The sequence below is a fragment of the Scardinius erythrophthalmus genome (genome assembly GCF_964197995.2).
Source record: "Scardinius erythrophthalmus genome assembly, chromosome: 6".
NCBI classification, from domain to species: domain Eukaryota; kingdom Metazoa; phylum Chordata; class Actinopteri; order Cypriniformes; family Leuciscidae; genus Scardinius; species Scardinius erythrophthalmus.
The window spans coordinates 25,465,023-25,479,745 of record NC_138226.1 but is presented as its reverse complement, the minus strand read 5'-3'; the positions used below and the strand labels follow the sequence as shown (position 1 = coordinate 25,479,745).

Here is a 14,723-nt window from a genome sequence, read left to right as displayed (position 1 = left end):
GTGGCATTCAAATGAGATTTCTCTTTTTGGAACGTAACACTTGCGTGCACAATTATCATCAGTCCCGGGAATATGTTCACACAGAGGATGTCTTCACATCTGCCGCTCTACAGGATTAAAAGTGAAATAATTCCTCCTGTCACAGCCTTTGGTTCTGGTGTGACATCCTCCTTCTGTTGAAATCCTTCCTTAAGAGCGTGTTTTTGTTGTGCCGCCAATTTTCCGAGAGCTGAAAAGCTGCCATAAATTAGTACTAAAAAAACACACACAAAAAAAAAATAAAAAAAATAAATGAGTCACCACAGCAGCTCTCCAAGTGAATGGAAACGTAGAAAATGGGGTGATGGAACATTTCCAAATCTGCACTTCACTTACGTATATCTGTAATAATAAAAAAAAAAATTTGTTCACGGAATAACACATCCGGTGCTGGGAATTTGGTGTTGGAGGGGGTGAAAATATTGGTAAATGGATTGTATAACAAGTGACGATGCCAGCTGTCTTGCACTCAACGAGGAAGACCTCAGCAACATGTGTGTGAAGACGTTGTCCATCAATGCAAGTGTCGGTGCATTTTGCACAAAGCTGCAGATTCTATTCGCATGTGCTGAGGACTGCCGATACGGTCTCTCGCTATGCGTGCAGGCATGTCCGCGGACAGCTGCGGTGGGAGGGGTTTGGATGCAGTGCACCCTGCTGCTATACGGTGTAACTAGGGAAAAGAAGGGTTGACTGGCTCTGTGGTGGCGGTAAGGGGACAAACGGTCTGGTGGTGTCTGAGGATACAAAAGACACATGTGCGCGGGCATTCCGCCCGGTAACACTCGAAAGCAGAAACACGATTGGATGGTATTCTCAAACTCTGTGGCCTCTTCACGCAGGCATTGCACCAAACGCGGGGCCCCCTCCACAGCACTACTGCATTCAACCTCTCATTTTGTTTTTAGAGACAGATTCATTGGAATGTTGTTGTGCAAAGTTGATTTCCAGGGTCAAGCCTTCAAAGCTTAAACATGCATTCATTGCATTCATTGAGCCTAAAACCTTTTATTTTTCCATTTCTTTAAATCAAAACTTGTTTCTCAAGGCACTTCGCTTGAGAAGTTGTGCTTCGGGAGAAAGAGAAAAAGAGACTAACGGGAAAAATGCGCTGAAAAGAGGTTCGAGAAGCGAAGCAGCATGCAAATAACTCACTATACAAAGTCTGACAGCCATTGATTTTTCCCCCTGTATTTCACTCTATTTTTCACTGCATTGTTTGATTGCGTTTGTGGTGTGACTCATTTCTATCCTTTAAGCAGGGCCATCCGGCATTTCTTTAGATACACTCTCAAAAGCAACACAAAAGGAGAAAAAGAACTGAGAGAGTGAGCAAAAGAATGAGAGGGCACAAAGAAAGAGGTAAAGCCGTGGTTTTGTCCTGAAGTAAGGCATTAGACAGCTCTAGGAGAGTGAGGATGGGAAATGAAAGGCTGTATGGGTTAGTTGAAAGCAGGACTGCATCTGAGCGGGACTTAGTATTTATTAACCAGAGACACTGTCAGGAGGAGCATTTGGAATTCACCCTTCGCCGGGAGTTTGATTGACAGGCGATCTGACCAATCATAACGCCGATATTTTCTGCCCCATTGTATTTGTCCAACAAACAAACCAGACAGTAGAGTTATTAGATTACCGTCTGTGGAAAAATGGTGAGTATTGAAAAATGGCGTGTATTGACGTCTTTCCGCAGTGGAAACAACATACCTTCTGATGTTCATTCATGTTTACCGGTAGTTGGTGCTGTAACTAGTAATAAAGAGGAAGAGATGATGAGTTCACATGCCGCTTGAACTGAGGCGAAACAGCGATCTGTCATGACACATTAAAGAGCCACAAAATGGTATTTATTGTTTAAATTAAAAAAAAAAAAAAAAAAAAAGACTAAATTTGAAAGCTGAGACTTTGTGTTATTCTAAAAGTAACCTGCTCTATCTTGTCTGTTCACTCTGTTGGCGCGTTGTCAGTGTCCTCCGCAATGTTATTTTCACTGCGTGAGAATGTTTACATGTGCACCATTAATGCGCTTATTTCCAATAATCAGAGTAACGGCTTAATCAGAATTAGGAAAATTCCATGTAAACGGAAGTGAAGAGGTTTACTTGTGATTACTGCAATTCTGTCTTTATGGTATGTGGTTATTTTTAATCGCCATTTTTTGCATACCCCACAGTACAAATGATGAACTCATATACAGCATGCGTGTTACTGGCCACTGTTTTAATCTACTTGCATCAAATGCAAATCACATTTCTATGGATGTAATGGAAGGTTACTCTGCGCCGTGATGAACATCGCAATGCCGCTGTAACTGGGTTGGCCTACGCTGCGCTGCTTTCTTTGCGCCGTCTCTGCATGAAGATACGGAGCAGAGACAGCACAGTGTTGATAGAGTTCAGTGATTCAGAGTGGAGGGAAAACTTCAGAATAGTGTTTATTCATGAAGTTGAACAACATACGGCATCATAATGGTAATAATGTGGTAATAATGTGATTATGGTGTTTACATACGAGATTAAAATAGCCCTACGCCATATATTTTATTTGTGATAGTTTACTACGATTATGAGCTTAATTGCATTAGTTTAATCGAAGCATTGTGTTTACATGAGGTAAAGTTTAAACGCCATATTGCCAAAATCCCATTATAATCGCATTATGAGGGTGCAAGTAAAGTATGTGGTGTGAGAGCTTGTCAGACATAGCAACAGTAACTAAGGGGGGCGGGTCTTCGCGAAGGGTTAATTGCAATGTTCAATATGATGATTATGAGAGAGGAAGCATGCCTTCCATTTAAAATAGCTTATTGACTTTTTGGTTGGTTCAACATCTGATTTTTAATAGTAATACAGTAGGTGGTTTGCTGGGGGTGTCCCAGTTTGGCCAAGCTGGTGTTCAACAAGTCTGCCACATGGTCTCTCAGCCTTACCAGCTAACAAGTGTCCAAAACCCTTGTAAAACGACACCCAACACCCAAACGAGTCACTAGATACCTAAACATAGTCTGATATTGGCTGAACATGTACCATAGGGCTGCTTTGTAACATAAGAATAATATTTAGTAACCTACAAAGTTAACCTACGACTTCAACAGCATTATGGAATCACGAGCAATGTCGAAAAAGGCCAACAACTGGTATGAATCAATGCGAATCTTAAAATAATGAATTTGTTGATGGGAATTTGGTAATGGAGCTGGTGCTGATTCTAAAAGCTAAAGACAGCCATAACTGAACAATAGCTTGTGGGCATACTTGTACTTAAAAAAAAAAGAAAAAAAAAAAAAACCTTACCAATACAAAAAAGCTACTTTACAACACTGTGTGGGCATTTATGTTAAAAAGCAATGACCCCATGGACGAGAGGATGGTGACCTTCCATCGACTGCATGGAAGTCAATATGACTATTAGACTATTGAGTTTTCTTACCCAACATTCCAAAGCACAGTCGATACAGTAGTTAGTAGAAGAGAACATAAGAGAAAAGCCAACAGAGTCCAAATCACAGAGTAATTTATACAATCATTTAGACCAGAATAGCCCTAGATCCCATAATGCACCACACTCTTTATAAGCAGAGGCAGATGAACACATTAAATGCAGTTAGCGTTAACGTGTTTCTCAACAGTAAAATCAGTCACCCACACACTAGTACTCTAGGTACTCTAATGTTAGTAATTGAGTATATTGGTAACTGCCGATTACTCTAGTGCTCTCTCTCTCAAACGCTCACTCTAAATTAATTTTAGAAAGCATTTCCATTTTTTGTTTTAATACTACAATAATTGAACCGACACTCTGTAAAAGTGTAGAAATGAGCTGATACAGGACAATAATCATCTAAAAGAGTCTCCTAGTATATTACAGATGTTTCTCTTTATCTGACAATTTATGTATATGAGAACATACAACATGCTCATATATGAACATTATCAGTATGAGTTGTGGTGAGATTGATGACAATGGATCCTGCAAGACCAGTTCTACCGTATCACAGAAATCTAATATGGGCGTTGACTCTCAGACAGCGACATGGAGCTTTCAGCTGAGACCTAGAGGTGCAGAGGCCCTCTGTTTAGTGTTTGCAGGACTTACGGGGACTGGTCTTGGTGGGGCTAGGCACCCAGTTCTCTGTGAAGTTGACGTTGCACATGTTGGTGCCGCAGCAGCAGAATCTGTAGGTGCCGTTCTGTATCTGCGACGGCGTGGTGGTAACCACACAACGGTCGTCATGGCAGTCCTGCTGGTCGCCGATGTAAGTCCAACAGCCTGCGATGAAAAGATGCAGATGGTTGAGTGAATGAGAGTGAGACACTGTAAAGTGAGTTTGTAAGAATGTGCAAGGGGGAAAAAAAAGTTTGTGTACGCACATTTGAAGGACTATAATATAATATAATATAATATATTATAATATAATATAATATAATATAATATAATATAATATAATATAATATAATATAATATAATATAATATAATATAATATAATATAATATAATATACATTTTAATATGCCAATGAATTAATGAAATAATCATTATTAATATAACTTTAATATAATAAGAATTTTAAAATGCCATTTAATTAATGAATGACAATGAATGAATACTTGTATGTATGTATGTATGTATGTATGTATGTATGTATGTATGTATGTATGTATGTATGTATGTATGTATGTATGTATGTATGCATGCATGCATGCATGCATGCATGCATGTATATATATATATATATATATATATATATATATATATATAAATAATTTTCATATTAAAATTCATTACATTATTTTATATTGCATTGTTTTATTATATCATATTATGCCAGTTATTTAAATACATAAAATTATTAATAATAAATTATTATCAATTATTATCAATTATAAATTATTATCAATGTTACAATGAATTAATGAAATAATGAATATTAATTTAGCTTAATATAATATAACTGAGGAAAACTAATATCTATTTTTAATTCATTCATTCATTCATTCATATATTTTATATACATTTTAAAATGAAAATGAATATTAATTCTGCTTTTTATTTAATTAAGCTATCTAAATGATCATATATTTGATTTGATTTATTGAATGTCAATCATGCAAATCTTTATTTAGGAGACTCTAGGTAGGGCTGTTGGGGTGCAGTTATTAGCTTAATTTAAAGGAATAGTCAAACTAGTATGCTGTCATTTTTCAGTGGGTAAGCTAAGCAGACAATAATAGCATACTTTGAAAAAAACATGGCGGTAATAATGAACAAACTTAGTCAAACCAAAATTTATTCAGACACCTTCAACATTTCTCACATTATCACAGTTTATTCGCTGTAGTTTAGAAAATGGTAATAAAATAATACAAGAACTAAGTTAGCAAATTGGGGTTAGGGTTGATATTTTACTGGTTTTGGCCATCCTTCTGTTAGACTGTCTCACAAATGAATTAGGCTGAATAGCTGTCAGATAATACCAATTTAGGTCAACCAATTACCAAGCAATGCTTAATTTTGTTCAGTCTGTGGTGTAAAAAGGTCACATTAGCAATCAAAGAAAAAAAAAACACTTCAGCAAAACATGGTCAGGTCAAAGTGTCTGAATAATTTTTGGTCCCAAGTTTTTATAAATATTCCTAATAGTCCACTGTATGAAGAATTTTTTGGTATAATGTCACAATTTACTTTATTTTGCTATCCTCACTTACATAAATGAACTATAGGCGTCCTATCTGGTGTCTGATTAATTTTTGGTTTGACTGTATATTTTTGGTTGAACTGTCCCTTTAAGAAAAACAGAAGTCAGTTGAAGGTTTTTGGTGGAAAAGTTTTTGTGTTTGAGTTTATTCTGACCTTGTTTGACCAGTCGGATCTCGCCGTCATGCGTTTTCTCCCACAGGCCGTAGCAGCGGCTGCTCTTGCTGCACAGGATGGTGTTATTTTCTCTGGTGATGTGCCAGTCACCAGCCACACTCTGTTCATCCACCTGCTGGTGCTGGTCCTTAAAAGCACACTCCCGCTCTCTCTCCTCACTCTGAGCAGCTGCCGAGACACAAAAAACGAAAAAAGATGAGATTATTAACAGAACATGCAACATCTGCCAGGAACACTTTCTGTAGGCCTACATACACAACATGGAAAAAGAAAGCGATCATTAATTATACCGATCATAAAAATGTAAGTTACTGATCTTATTGTGAACAATTCAACCATGATGTACCGTACGTTTCATTTTCAGCTCGTAATTTTGATCAAAATGTCAAAACTGGTCGTCCGGTGAAAACGACTTCTCTCTGGTGACGTAAGCAGGACTTCCCCAATCATTCAGTCCGTTTAAACTGCAAGCTCACATTCATTTACCTGCATTTTTGAACGCCCACATCTCAAAATTCAACCAATAACCGATGGATAGAACCAAATCTCCACCCTACATTTTACACTAGAATGTACATCACATTTCATCATAATGCTAATGGGGAAAGACCGACGTCTCCAAAACAGCGAGCTAAGATTACATGTCAATAACATATTTTCACATCAACAACACATTTTGACAAAATAATTTGAGCTTCTTGAATTTAAGTTTGTTAACTAGACCCATAGTAAAGACCCATATGGTGAAAATCAAGCTTTTAAAATATTGCTTATATGTCTATGGGGTGTTTTTAATATGCTTTAAGACAAAACGTGCAAATTCATAAGTCAACAGTCAATACCAACACAATCTCTGTCTGCAGTCTCTATCAAATCTCTGGTGTTTCTGATGTCACAAACTACCTTGTAACCAATCAGGTCAACATGTGATTGTCAATGAGTGTATCTCTGAGCTGGTGTGAGTGAGTGGAGGCGGGGCTTACTTGCATATTCATAGAACCGGTGTACTAAATGAGGCAAGGGTGTAAAGTTACATTCAAGCTATTTTAAGGCATGAAGATTTTTTTTTCCAAGGAAAATTTTTTTATATATGTAATTTTTGTGATCAAAGGTAAGTTCTTTTAAGGGATAACATTATTGACTATTGGGGGGCTTTAAATGTTATATTTGTTTGTTTTAATAAATCTTCAATTAAATCATAAATCATAAATCATGAAATTAATTATATGCAATATTTTATATTTATACAGCATGCATATATATATATATATATATATATATATATATATATATTAAATAATACAATAAAATTATTACTTTCAGCCATATACTGAGCATTATGATTTTTACCGTTCAATTTACAAGTGGTTTGCCTTTAAACATACATAATTCAGCAATGATATACACATCCCCTTGCATGTTTGTTTATTAGATATTTTGACAAATTTAATAATGCTTTCGGTTCAGTTCAATCATCTTTAACAGATTTCTCCCCATGATCAATGCAGGGTGTCGTGTGGGCCTACATATGACTTATTTCAGCCCTACAAAATGATTTTCTGCCTTGTTGAAGGAGTTAATTCTGTGCAAAGGATAATGAGGTTGAATGTGGGCGCGTACTTCTGATCGATAGCTAAACCTTGATTAATCGGACGCAATAGGAGGGGCGGGGGGATCTGAAACGGTCCAATGGCTTAAAGCTGGGTGAAAAAGAACAGAACACCTGGGGTCTCCTGCGCACCTGCTGCTTTTTGAACCAACCATGTACAAATTCACTTGTGTGTACACAATGCACACCACCCAAAAAACTCCTTTACAGTGCTTCCCATAAGTCACTGTCATGACAACACAAGAAAAGAGGGGGGAAACAACATTGCGCTGAGAGTACGTGCAGAAAACGAACCTTTTGAGCAGTGCCGTGTAGTTAGAGAACACAAAACCATGATGACTGATAAGGGCCCTAGCCAACGGGATTGCCCTCATTTCCATGAGCAGAGCCAGCGGGGCTGAATTCTGCTGTCGGCTGATCGCAATCTCCACCGCAGCTGGCCCGCACTCACCCCAACTGTATCCAATGAATTAATCCTCTCTCTCTTACCCGCAATGTCATGCAAATCGCCAGGCCAGTGTCTGAGTTACCAAGAGGGAAAAATCATAATGCCACTCGTTTAACAGGCTTGGTGAAGTCATGGATCTGGACTATTGTATTCACAGCGTTCAGACAAGCGAGCTGGGAGGGGAAAGAGCCCCCTGGTAGCATCTTCGCCGTATCCACGTCCCATCGGAGTCCAGAGAGAGAGAGAGAGAGAGAAAGAGAGAGAGAGAAAATTGCCGCTGTATGTCCCTGAGGGAGGCCTTTGTCTGCTCCTCTACAGGAGCGAAGCCTGAAACGGTTGCACCGGTTAATATCATGCCACACACACACCAGCAAGTGGTAGCGCAAGCTAGGATGAATGTGTCCTTTGCGTAGCCGCGGATGCCTGACACTGCAGGACACCTCATTATACGAGCAATCCTTAATCTAAAACAGCGCTGCTCGACCTGAGACCGAGGCGCAAAACGGTCCCTCTGTGGCTAGGGGAGAAAAAAAATTGTTCCAGTTTGGCGTGCCTCTCATCAAGACAAAACACAGAGCTCCAGTGGGGGCCATACAGGGCCGCTGATGATTCGGAGATGCCTCCCAATTACAGAGTTAAAGATGGAGGATTCCGACTCTGCTGACGGTAATGAGCACATGAGGGCTGAGGCAGATGTTTAATGCTCATGTCCACTTCCTCGGTCTCTGAGATTGAGCATTTGTATTTGCGCAGTTACGAGAGTGTGACAGGGGGTATAATTTCACGTTTGTGCCGATTGTGTATTTTAGGCCCTGTCTTTGTTTTTGAGTCAGCGACACAGGTCATTAGGCCCGGTGGTTTCCTGTAATTTGGGTGAGAAGCCGTGGCCTACCCCCCGACACAGGGGTAGAAAGGAACAAGAGCGCCCTACAGCACGACTTTCAGATCCAATCACAGAACAGCACACAGCAAAGGAAAACAGTGTAGCATTTTGTCTGGCTCAAGAGCAACACCTCAGGCCATAAGTGGCTCAGAGTTTGTGTGTTGGAGAAGAACAGCAGGATGCTAAACCTTATAGCAGGGCACTGAGACAAAACCTCTGTTTACTGGTTAAGAGTTTGCCAAGGATTTTTCTCAAGTGTCTCCTTAAAAATCAAAGGAGACTATTCTCAAAGCTGGCCCACATTTCCACTGACTCAAGTGCCGAACGATGATGTAGCTGATATAACTATGTTACAGAATAACAGGGCCATGACACACCACAATCTTTGTTTAGAGCTCACTTGCCTAGTTTATGAGGTATATTATAGAATTCTAGGCTCTGAAATAAAAAGCTGCAAGTTACTTGAAAAGGAAAATTTTTACATCAGTCATGTTTTGGCACATCTCTTCTGTGCTGATGAATTTAATGATTTGAGATAGAGGTTTGATTGGGAAGGATTACCAATCCCGCAAGAATCTGTCTTGCCCACAACTTTCACATTTTCTTCTACTTCAATGCATAAATGCCAGCAATAAGAAGTCAGTCTCCGTCTGGTGATATTTTGTCATAGACCAGAGGTCTTCAACCCTGCTCCTGGAGACCCACTATCCTACAGAGTTTAGCACCAACCCGAATCAAACACTCCTGAACCAGCTAATCAAGGTGCTTGAGATAACTTGAAAATTGCAGGTAAGGCAAGTTGGTTTAGGTTGAAACAAAATTTAACAGGATAGTGGAAGGAAGCACATCACATTATGTCACACTGGCCACACTTTAGGGTAGACACTAGACAGACAACATTGTTCATTATGGAAGCCATTTAATTGTGTGGCATCAGTGTAGAAAGACTTTGTTGAGGATTCTGGTTCATCAGCTTCAACATCAGCTCAGATACTGTCTGATAGAAATGTCATTATAGCTGATCAATAGTCATCCAGACACAGTAGAGATTTGCATTTGGTACAATATTTATTTTTCCTTGAATCCCAAGTGACGTTTTTTTCTCATAATTAGGTCTGACGGCACAATCTGAATTTCTTTCATTCCTGTACAGTACAGCTGTGATGAGAGAATCTCGGTCAAGTGTTTTCCTCATGTCATGATTAATTAAGCTTTCAGCAACTGGCTCCGTTCCATCTGGACATGCAAGACAGGCATCTTCAAATCTCCCGAATGACTCGGATATTTATTTTTCTCTGGTTGGTGGCGAGAAAACATTCCTCCACCTCTAGGTGGCAGGGTGCTCTGCTCTCCATCGGGAGAGAACCGCAGAAGGGAGGAGGGTGAGGACAAGGGAGGGGAGAGGGGGATTGTGGGATTGTTTTTGGGGGCAGTGGAGGCAGTCTGTACCAGCCTGACACTACCCTGCTACTGTTTGTGCACCAGCTCAAGGTTAAAGCTGCCGCTCAGAGGCCTGTCAGCATTTTCCCCAGATAACACTCAACTCTGCCTTACTGGGGACCTTCGGCCTGTGTTAGTTCCACCTCCCGGTCTTCATTTTAAAGGGAAAGTGCAGTCAAAAAAAGCTGGTGCTACTTCGTAACAACCGTAACTGACTCTTTTGCTGGCACTGGGAAAAACGAAACTGGGCTTTTCTATAAAGAATACATCAGAGTAAAGGACTACATGAACCTAAGCCGAGTACAAATCATGATTAATTTATCACATCTCCGCTGAGGCCAAAAGCTGAGGCTGTGTCTGCCAAAGAGCCGGAGGGCCTGTGGCCGTTTCCTTTCGAGTAGATTATCTGAGAGGCTGGCACAGGCCCCATCTCCTGCCAATGTCTCTATGGACAGGGAAGCTGTCAGGCTGGCTCTCAGATACAGGAAGGCATAGGAGGAGTGCTGGCACTGGAGGGGGCACCAGCAGAAACCTCATTCCAGCTTGGCCTAGGAGAACTTGGGGGCCAAATGAAAGGAAGGAGGATGGTTCAACCACTCCAGGGCCATCTGGCAAGGCAGAGCCACGCAAGACCATCAGGCAGTTAGATTAAGTGGCATATTGGTGTGATATAAAATGTCATTGTACTATAGTAAGGAAAGGAAGGCTGTGTGAACATTTACCATACAGTAGATCTTGCATAGAAGTTTAAGTGTGGCATTTGTAATAAGAACAAAGTAACACAAATTTAAAACCAAGAATTCTTCTTCTAGCTTCCTGAATATTACCATTGGTCAGTCAAACAAACTCGCACCATTGGTCAAGACAATAGCTGCTTTTCCACCATTGGGCCAAACGGTTTTCATTGCGTAACTGTTCCAGGCAACAGACAAGTGACCAATCCTGAGTGGCGACATCAGCTAACCGTGCTGAGAATTCCGTGCCGGGAACGGTTTGTATTCGTGCCGTGACGTACCAGGCTCAAGTGGAAACACAACTGGAACAGTTCCTTACCATTCTAAGGCCCGACGGTGGAAAAGCGGCTAATGTTGTTTCAAGTATTTTACAATGCCACAGAAGATCTGCAAAGTTTCTAACAAAGACTCTAACACAGAAAACTGCTTCAGACCAGCCTAAATCGCCTTGATCGAAGTCCAGATATTACTTCTCAGCATGTCTACGTCACAATGTGACATATTAGCAAAATGCCCATTAAGATTTATTTATAAACGCTGTTCCTGAGCAGTACAACTCAAAAGATAGCTTGAGAACAGCGCATTTTACAGAGGACAGCTTCCTGAACCTTGGAGAGCACAACGCCAGCTATACACATTTAATAAACTGGAAATATACACTTCAGTATGTTTTTAAACTGTATTTTATGTTGTCACTTCAGGACAGTGAAGTCGTTACAGTGAAGTCTATCTGCTTGATCATCTGCTTTTTCAGAATCTGACTCGGGCTCGAACTAATATGGTGAAACCAGCGACATTATTAACTGTATGTTTACAATTGCTTTAGAATCAAGCTGAAGCTCACGATTATGGTTAGGGGCGTTACATTTCCAACACACGCTTGAGATGTTTGGCCAATCACAACGCACTGGGTTAGCTGGCCAATCAGATCACTCTGTGCTTTTAAGAAGGAGGGGTTTTGTAACAATCTGCATGTTTCAGACAAACTGGGAATAGAGGTACTGCAATAATGTACAGTATGGGAAAAATAATGTTTTTTTGAGCATGTTGACCTATTCTATTACATCCAATAAATAAAATACCAAACTTTTAAAATAGAATCACATGACCCCTTTAAATATGAATATTGAATATATACTAATTTCCTATATTTTTACATTTAGATTACCTTTGTTGTCATCTAAAGCTTACTTAAAGTTATTCATCAAAAATGCTAACTATTTAATAACACTGTTAAATCTAATCTTTAGCAAATCTCAAAATGAATATTCATCTTCCTATTGTAGATTATTCTGTTGTGATGCCTAAATTCACAATTTCAAAGGCAGATTTTAGTTTAGCGTTTCATTTTACATTTACGTAAAAAAAAACAAAAAAAAAACTGTATAGAATTTTAAATCAGCCATTTATCAGTTATCAGCCTTAATATTAAATTAATTATAAGCCTGTTATTGTAGCCAGAAATATTTTAATATCAATGCATTCTATGTAGGACACATTATATCCACATTGATATTAGGATATCAATCCTAAATGTTTTAGTTGTCTTGGAAAATTAACTTGAGACAGAAAAAAGTATTTTAACTGGAAAAAAAAATTGCACACATTTAGAAACTATAATTGCAGCTGCAATATATATAATTAGAAAGGAGATTCCTTCACTCCAATAATTTTCATAAGACTTAGAGTACATTGACGTTAAGAGTACTTGATCCTAGCTTGATCCCTGAACCAAGCTCACACAAGCAATCGAAAAAGTCATTAAATTGCAACAGCAATTAGCTAAACAACCAGAAGTGGGGATGAGGATGAGCTCAAGGCAGTGATAAAACACAGGAGTAGGAAGCGACAAATCCATCTTTTTAACAGGCAGGAATTTATTTGGAGCTGTGGTTTCATAAGGTAACATCTACTGAGCCTCAGGGACAAGGCCATCGACTCGCTGCAAGGAACAGCGAATCGAAAAATAATACAATTACTGCTCTACAGCCTTTCTCCCTTTAGCTCAGGACAATTTGTGTTCATCTTGTCTCCGTGTACTCGTTTAATCAAGGTTGAAGTGGAAAAACAAGGCAACACACCAAACACGTGTGAGATTCAGCTGCAGTCTTAACATGCAAAATACATGAAAATGTATCTTAAGAAGCTTTTAATGCCAGCGCTATCTGGCTTAAATGCTTTTCAAAACAAAAACAGGCCTCTAGACAATTAGCAAAACGCAGAAAGAGAGAATTTTATTGAACTCAACAGACACTGTGGCGCTTGCAGTGTTGCTCAGATTATTAATAACAATCAGAGTCTCATCCACCCTGTCCGAGTCCAGGAAAATTGATCTTATCTATCCACCACTGCAGGAAACCAGCTCTCCATCCCTGGACGCTAACACTAACGTCTGCTTTATATCATGATCATCTCAATAAGATTAGCTGAATTAACATGAAAGCATGGATGTTTGATGGATACAAGATCTGGTAGCGGTGTTGGTTTCAAAATAGGGCTAATTACTATTCTGATTATCCAACAATCTGTTGGTCATTTCTTTGACAAATTCAATATCTTACCTATATTGTTCTATTGCTTCTATTTCACAGAAATAGGTTTTTACTGCAATGTGACACAATGGATTAAGGTTTTCCATTCACAAACTAATCCATATATTATATTTATATATTTATGGGTTAGTTAACAACAACTAATACTATTTAAAGAAAAAAAAAATTGTTCTGAAAGCACAAATAAATTAAAGAACTAAATTTAACTAAAATAAAAAATTAAACTAAATAGTAGTTTTTAAAAAAAAAAAAACACTAAAATGACAAAAATCACATAAAATTATAAAAAATGTAACTAAATTAAAATGAAAACTGAAACTAAAAATAAAACCTAATTCAAAACACTAATAAAAACTATACTTGTATTATTTTGAATAATATGAAAATAACTAGAATAACTGCTTCCAACAACAAAACAGAGTCAGACTCAAACGGGCCAAACACCAAAATGCAATTAGCTTCTGCAGGCATTTGTTGGCACTTTTTCAACTGTGATATTAGTGTGCATTGGCTGTTTGGGGCCCTTTGGGAGTCTTGTTGCCATTTCTCAGGAGCTTACAGAGACAGTCTCTGTCTCAAGACTCTGACTTCCAGGAATCAGTGCTAGTGCCGTGCATTAAAGTATACAGCTGAGCAACTTCATCTGCCTGTGGCTCTATGAATACAGTGAGAGACGTTTCCACTGCAATCCACTTCCTCGGGACAAATCTGACCCACATAATGAAGTCGCCACAGTGTCATGTTTTAGAGTTTTGTTGCCATTTGCCCCGCAGAGAGACGCTTGCAGAGGAACACGGCGATGTTTACACAAGAGCGGCCCGCAAGTCAGTCATTAATCATCTGAGCAACACAAAATTCTTCCTTTCAAATGGCCCCTGCAATACAGCAAAGCAATCCCAAGAATACAAAACCACCCCCTGAGGAACTGTAACAATGGAAATGACTTTTTCTCTGCAACAAAATGGACGTGGTTCCGAAATTAAGATTATTTTGCGTGAACCAGCTATAAGCTGCACTAACTGTGCACACTCTTTTATAATCGGACAGATGCCACTTTAAGGGATGGGTGGCATAGTCTAACAGGAGCCATGATTAGTATATTTGATGTGTGAGAGGAGATTACACGGCGCACAGCAGAGCACTCTGA

At 39.1% G+C, this 14,723-nt stretch overlaps 1 protein-coding gene across 2 annotated transcripts in view; it reads right to left on the bottom strand.

Moving 5' to 3' along the window:
* The window catches only part of bmpr2b (bone morphogenetic protein receptor, type II b (serine/threonine kinase)), an 80,702-nt gene that overhangs the window by 38,502 nt on the left and 27,477 nt on the right, over positions 1-14,723 (bottom strand). For both annotated transcript variants that reach the window (XM_081368478.1, XM_081368479.1), the window contains exons 2-3: positions 5,890-6,078; positions 4,135-4,308 (exon numbers count right to left, since the gene is read on the bottom strand). In XM_081368478.1, coding sequence (XP_081224604.1) covers positions 4,135-4,308; positions 5,890-6,078 — 363 coding nt within the window. The remainder of the gene's footprint in view (positions 1-4,134; positions 4,309-5,889; positions 6,079-14,723) is intronic.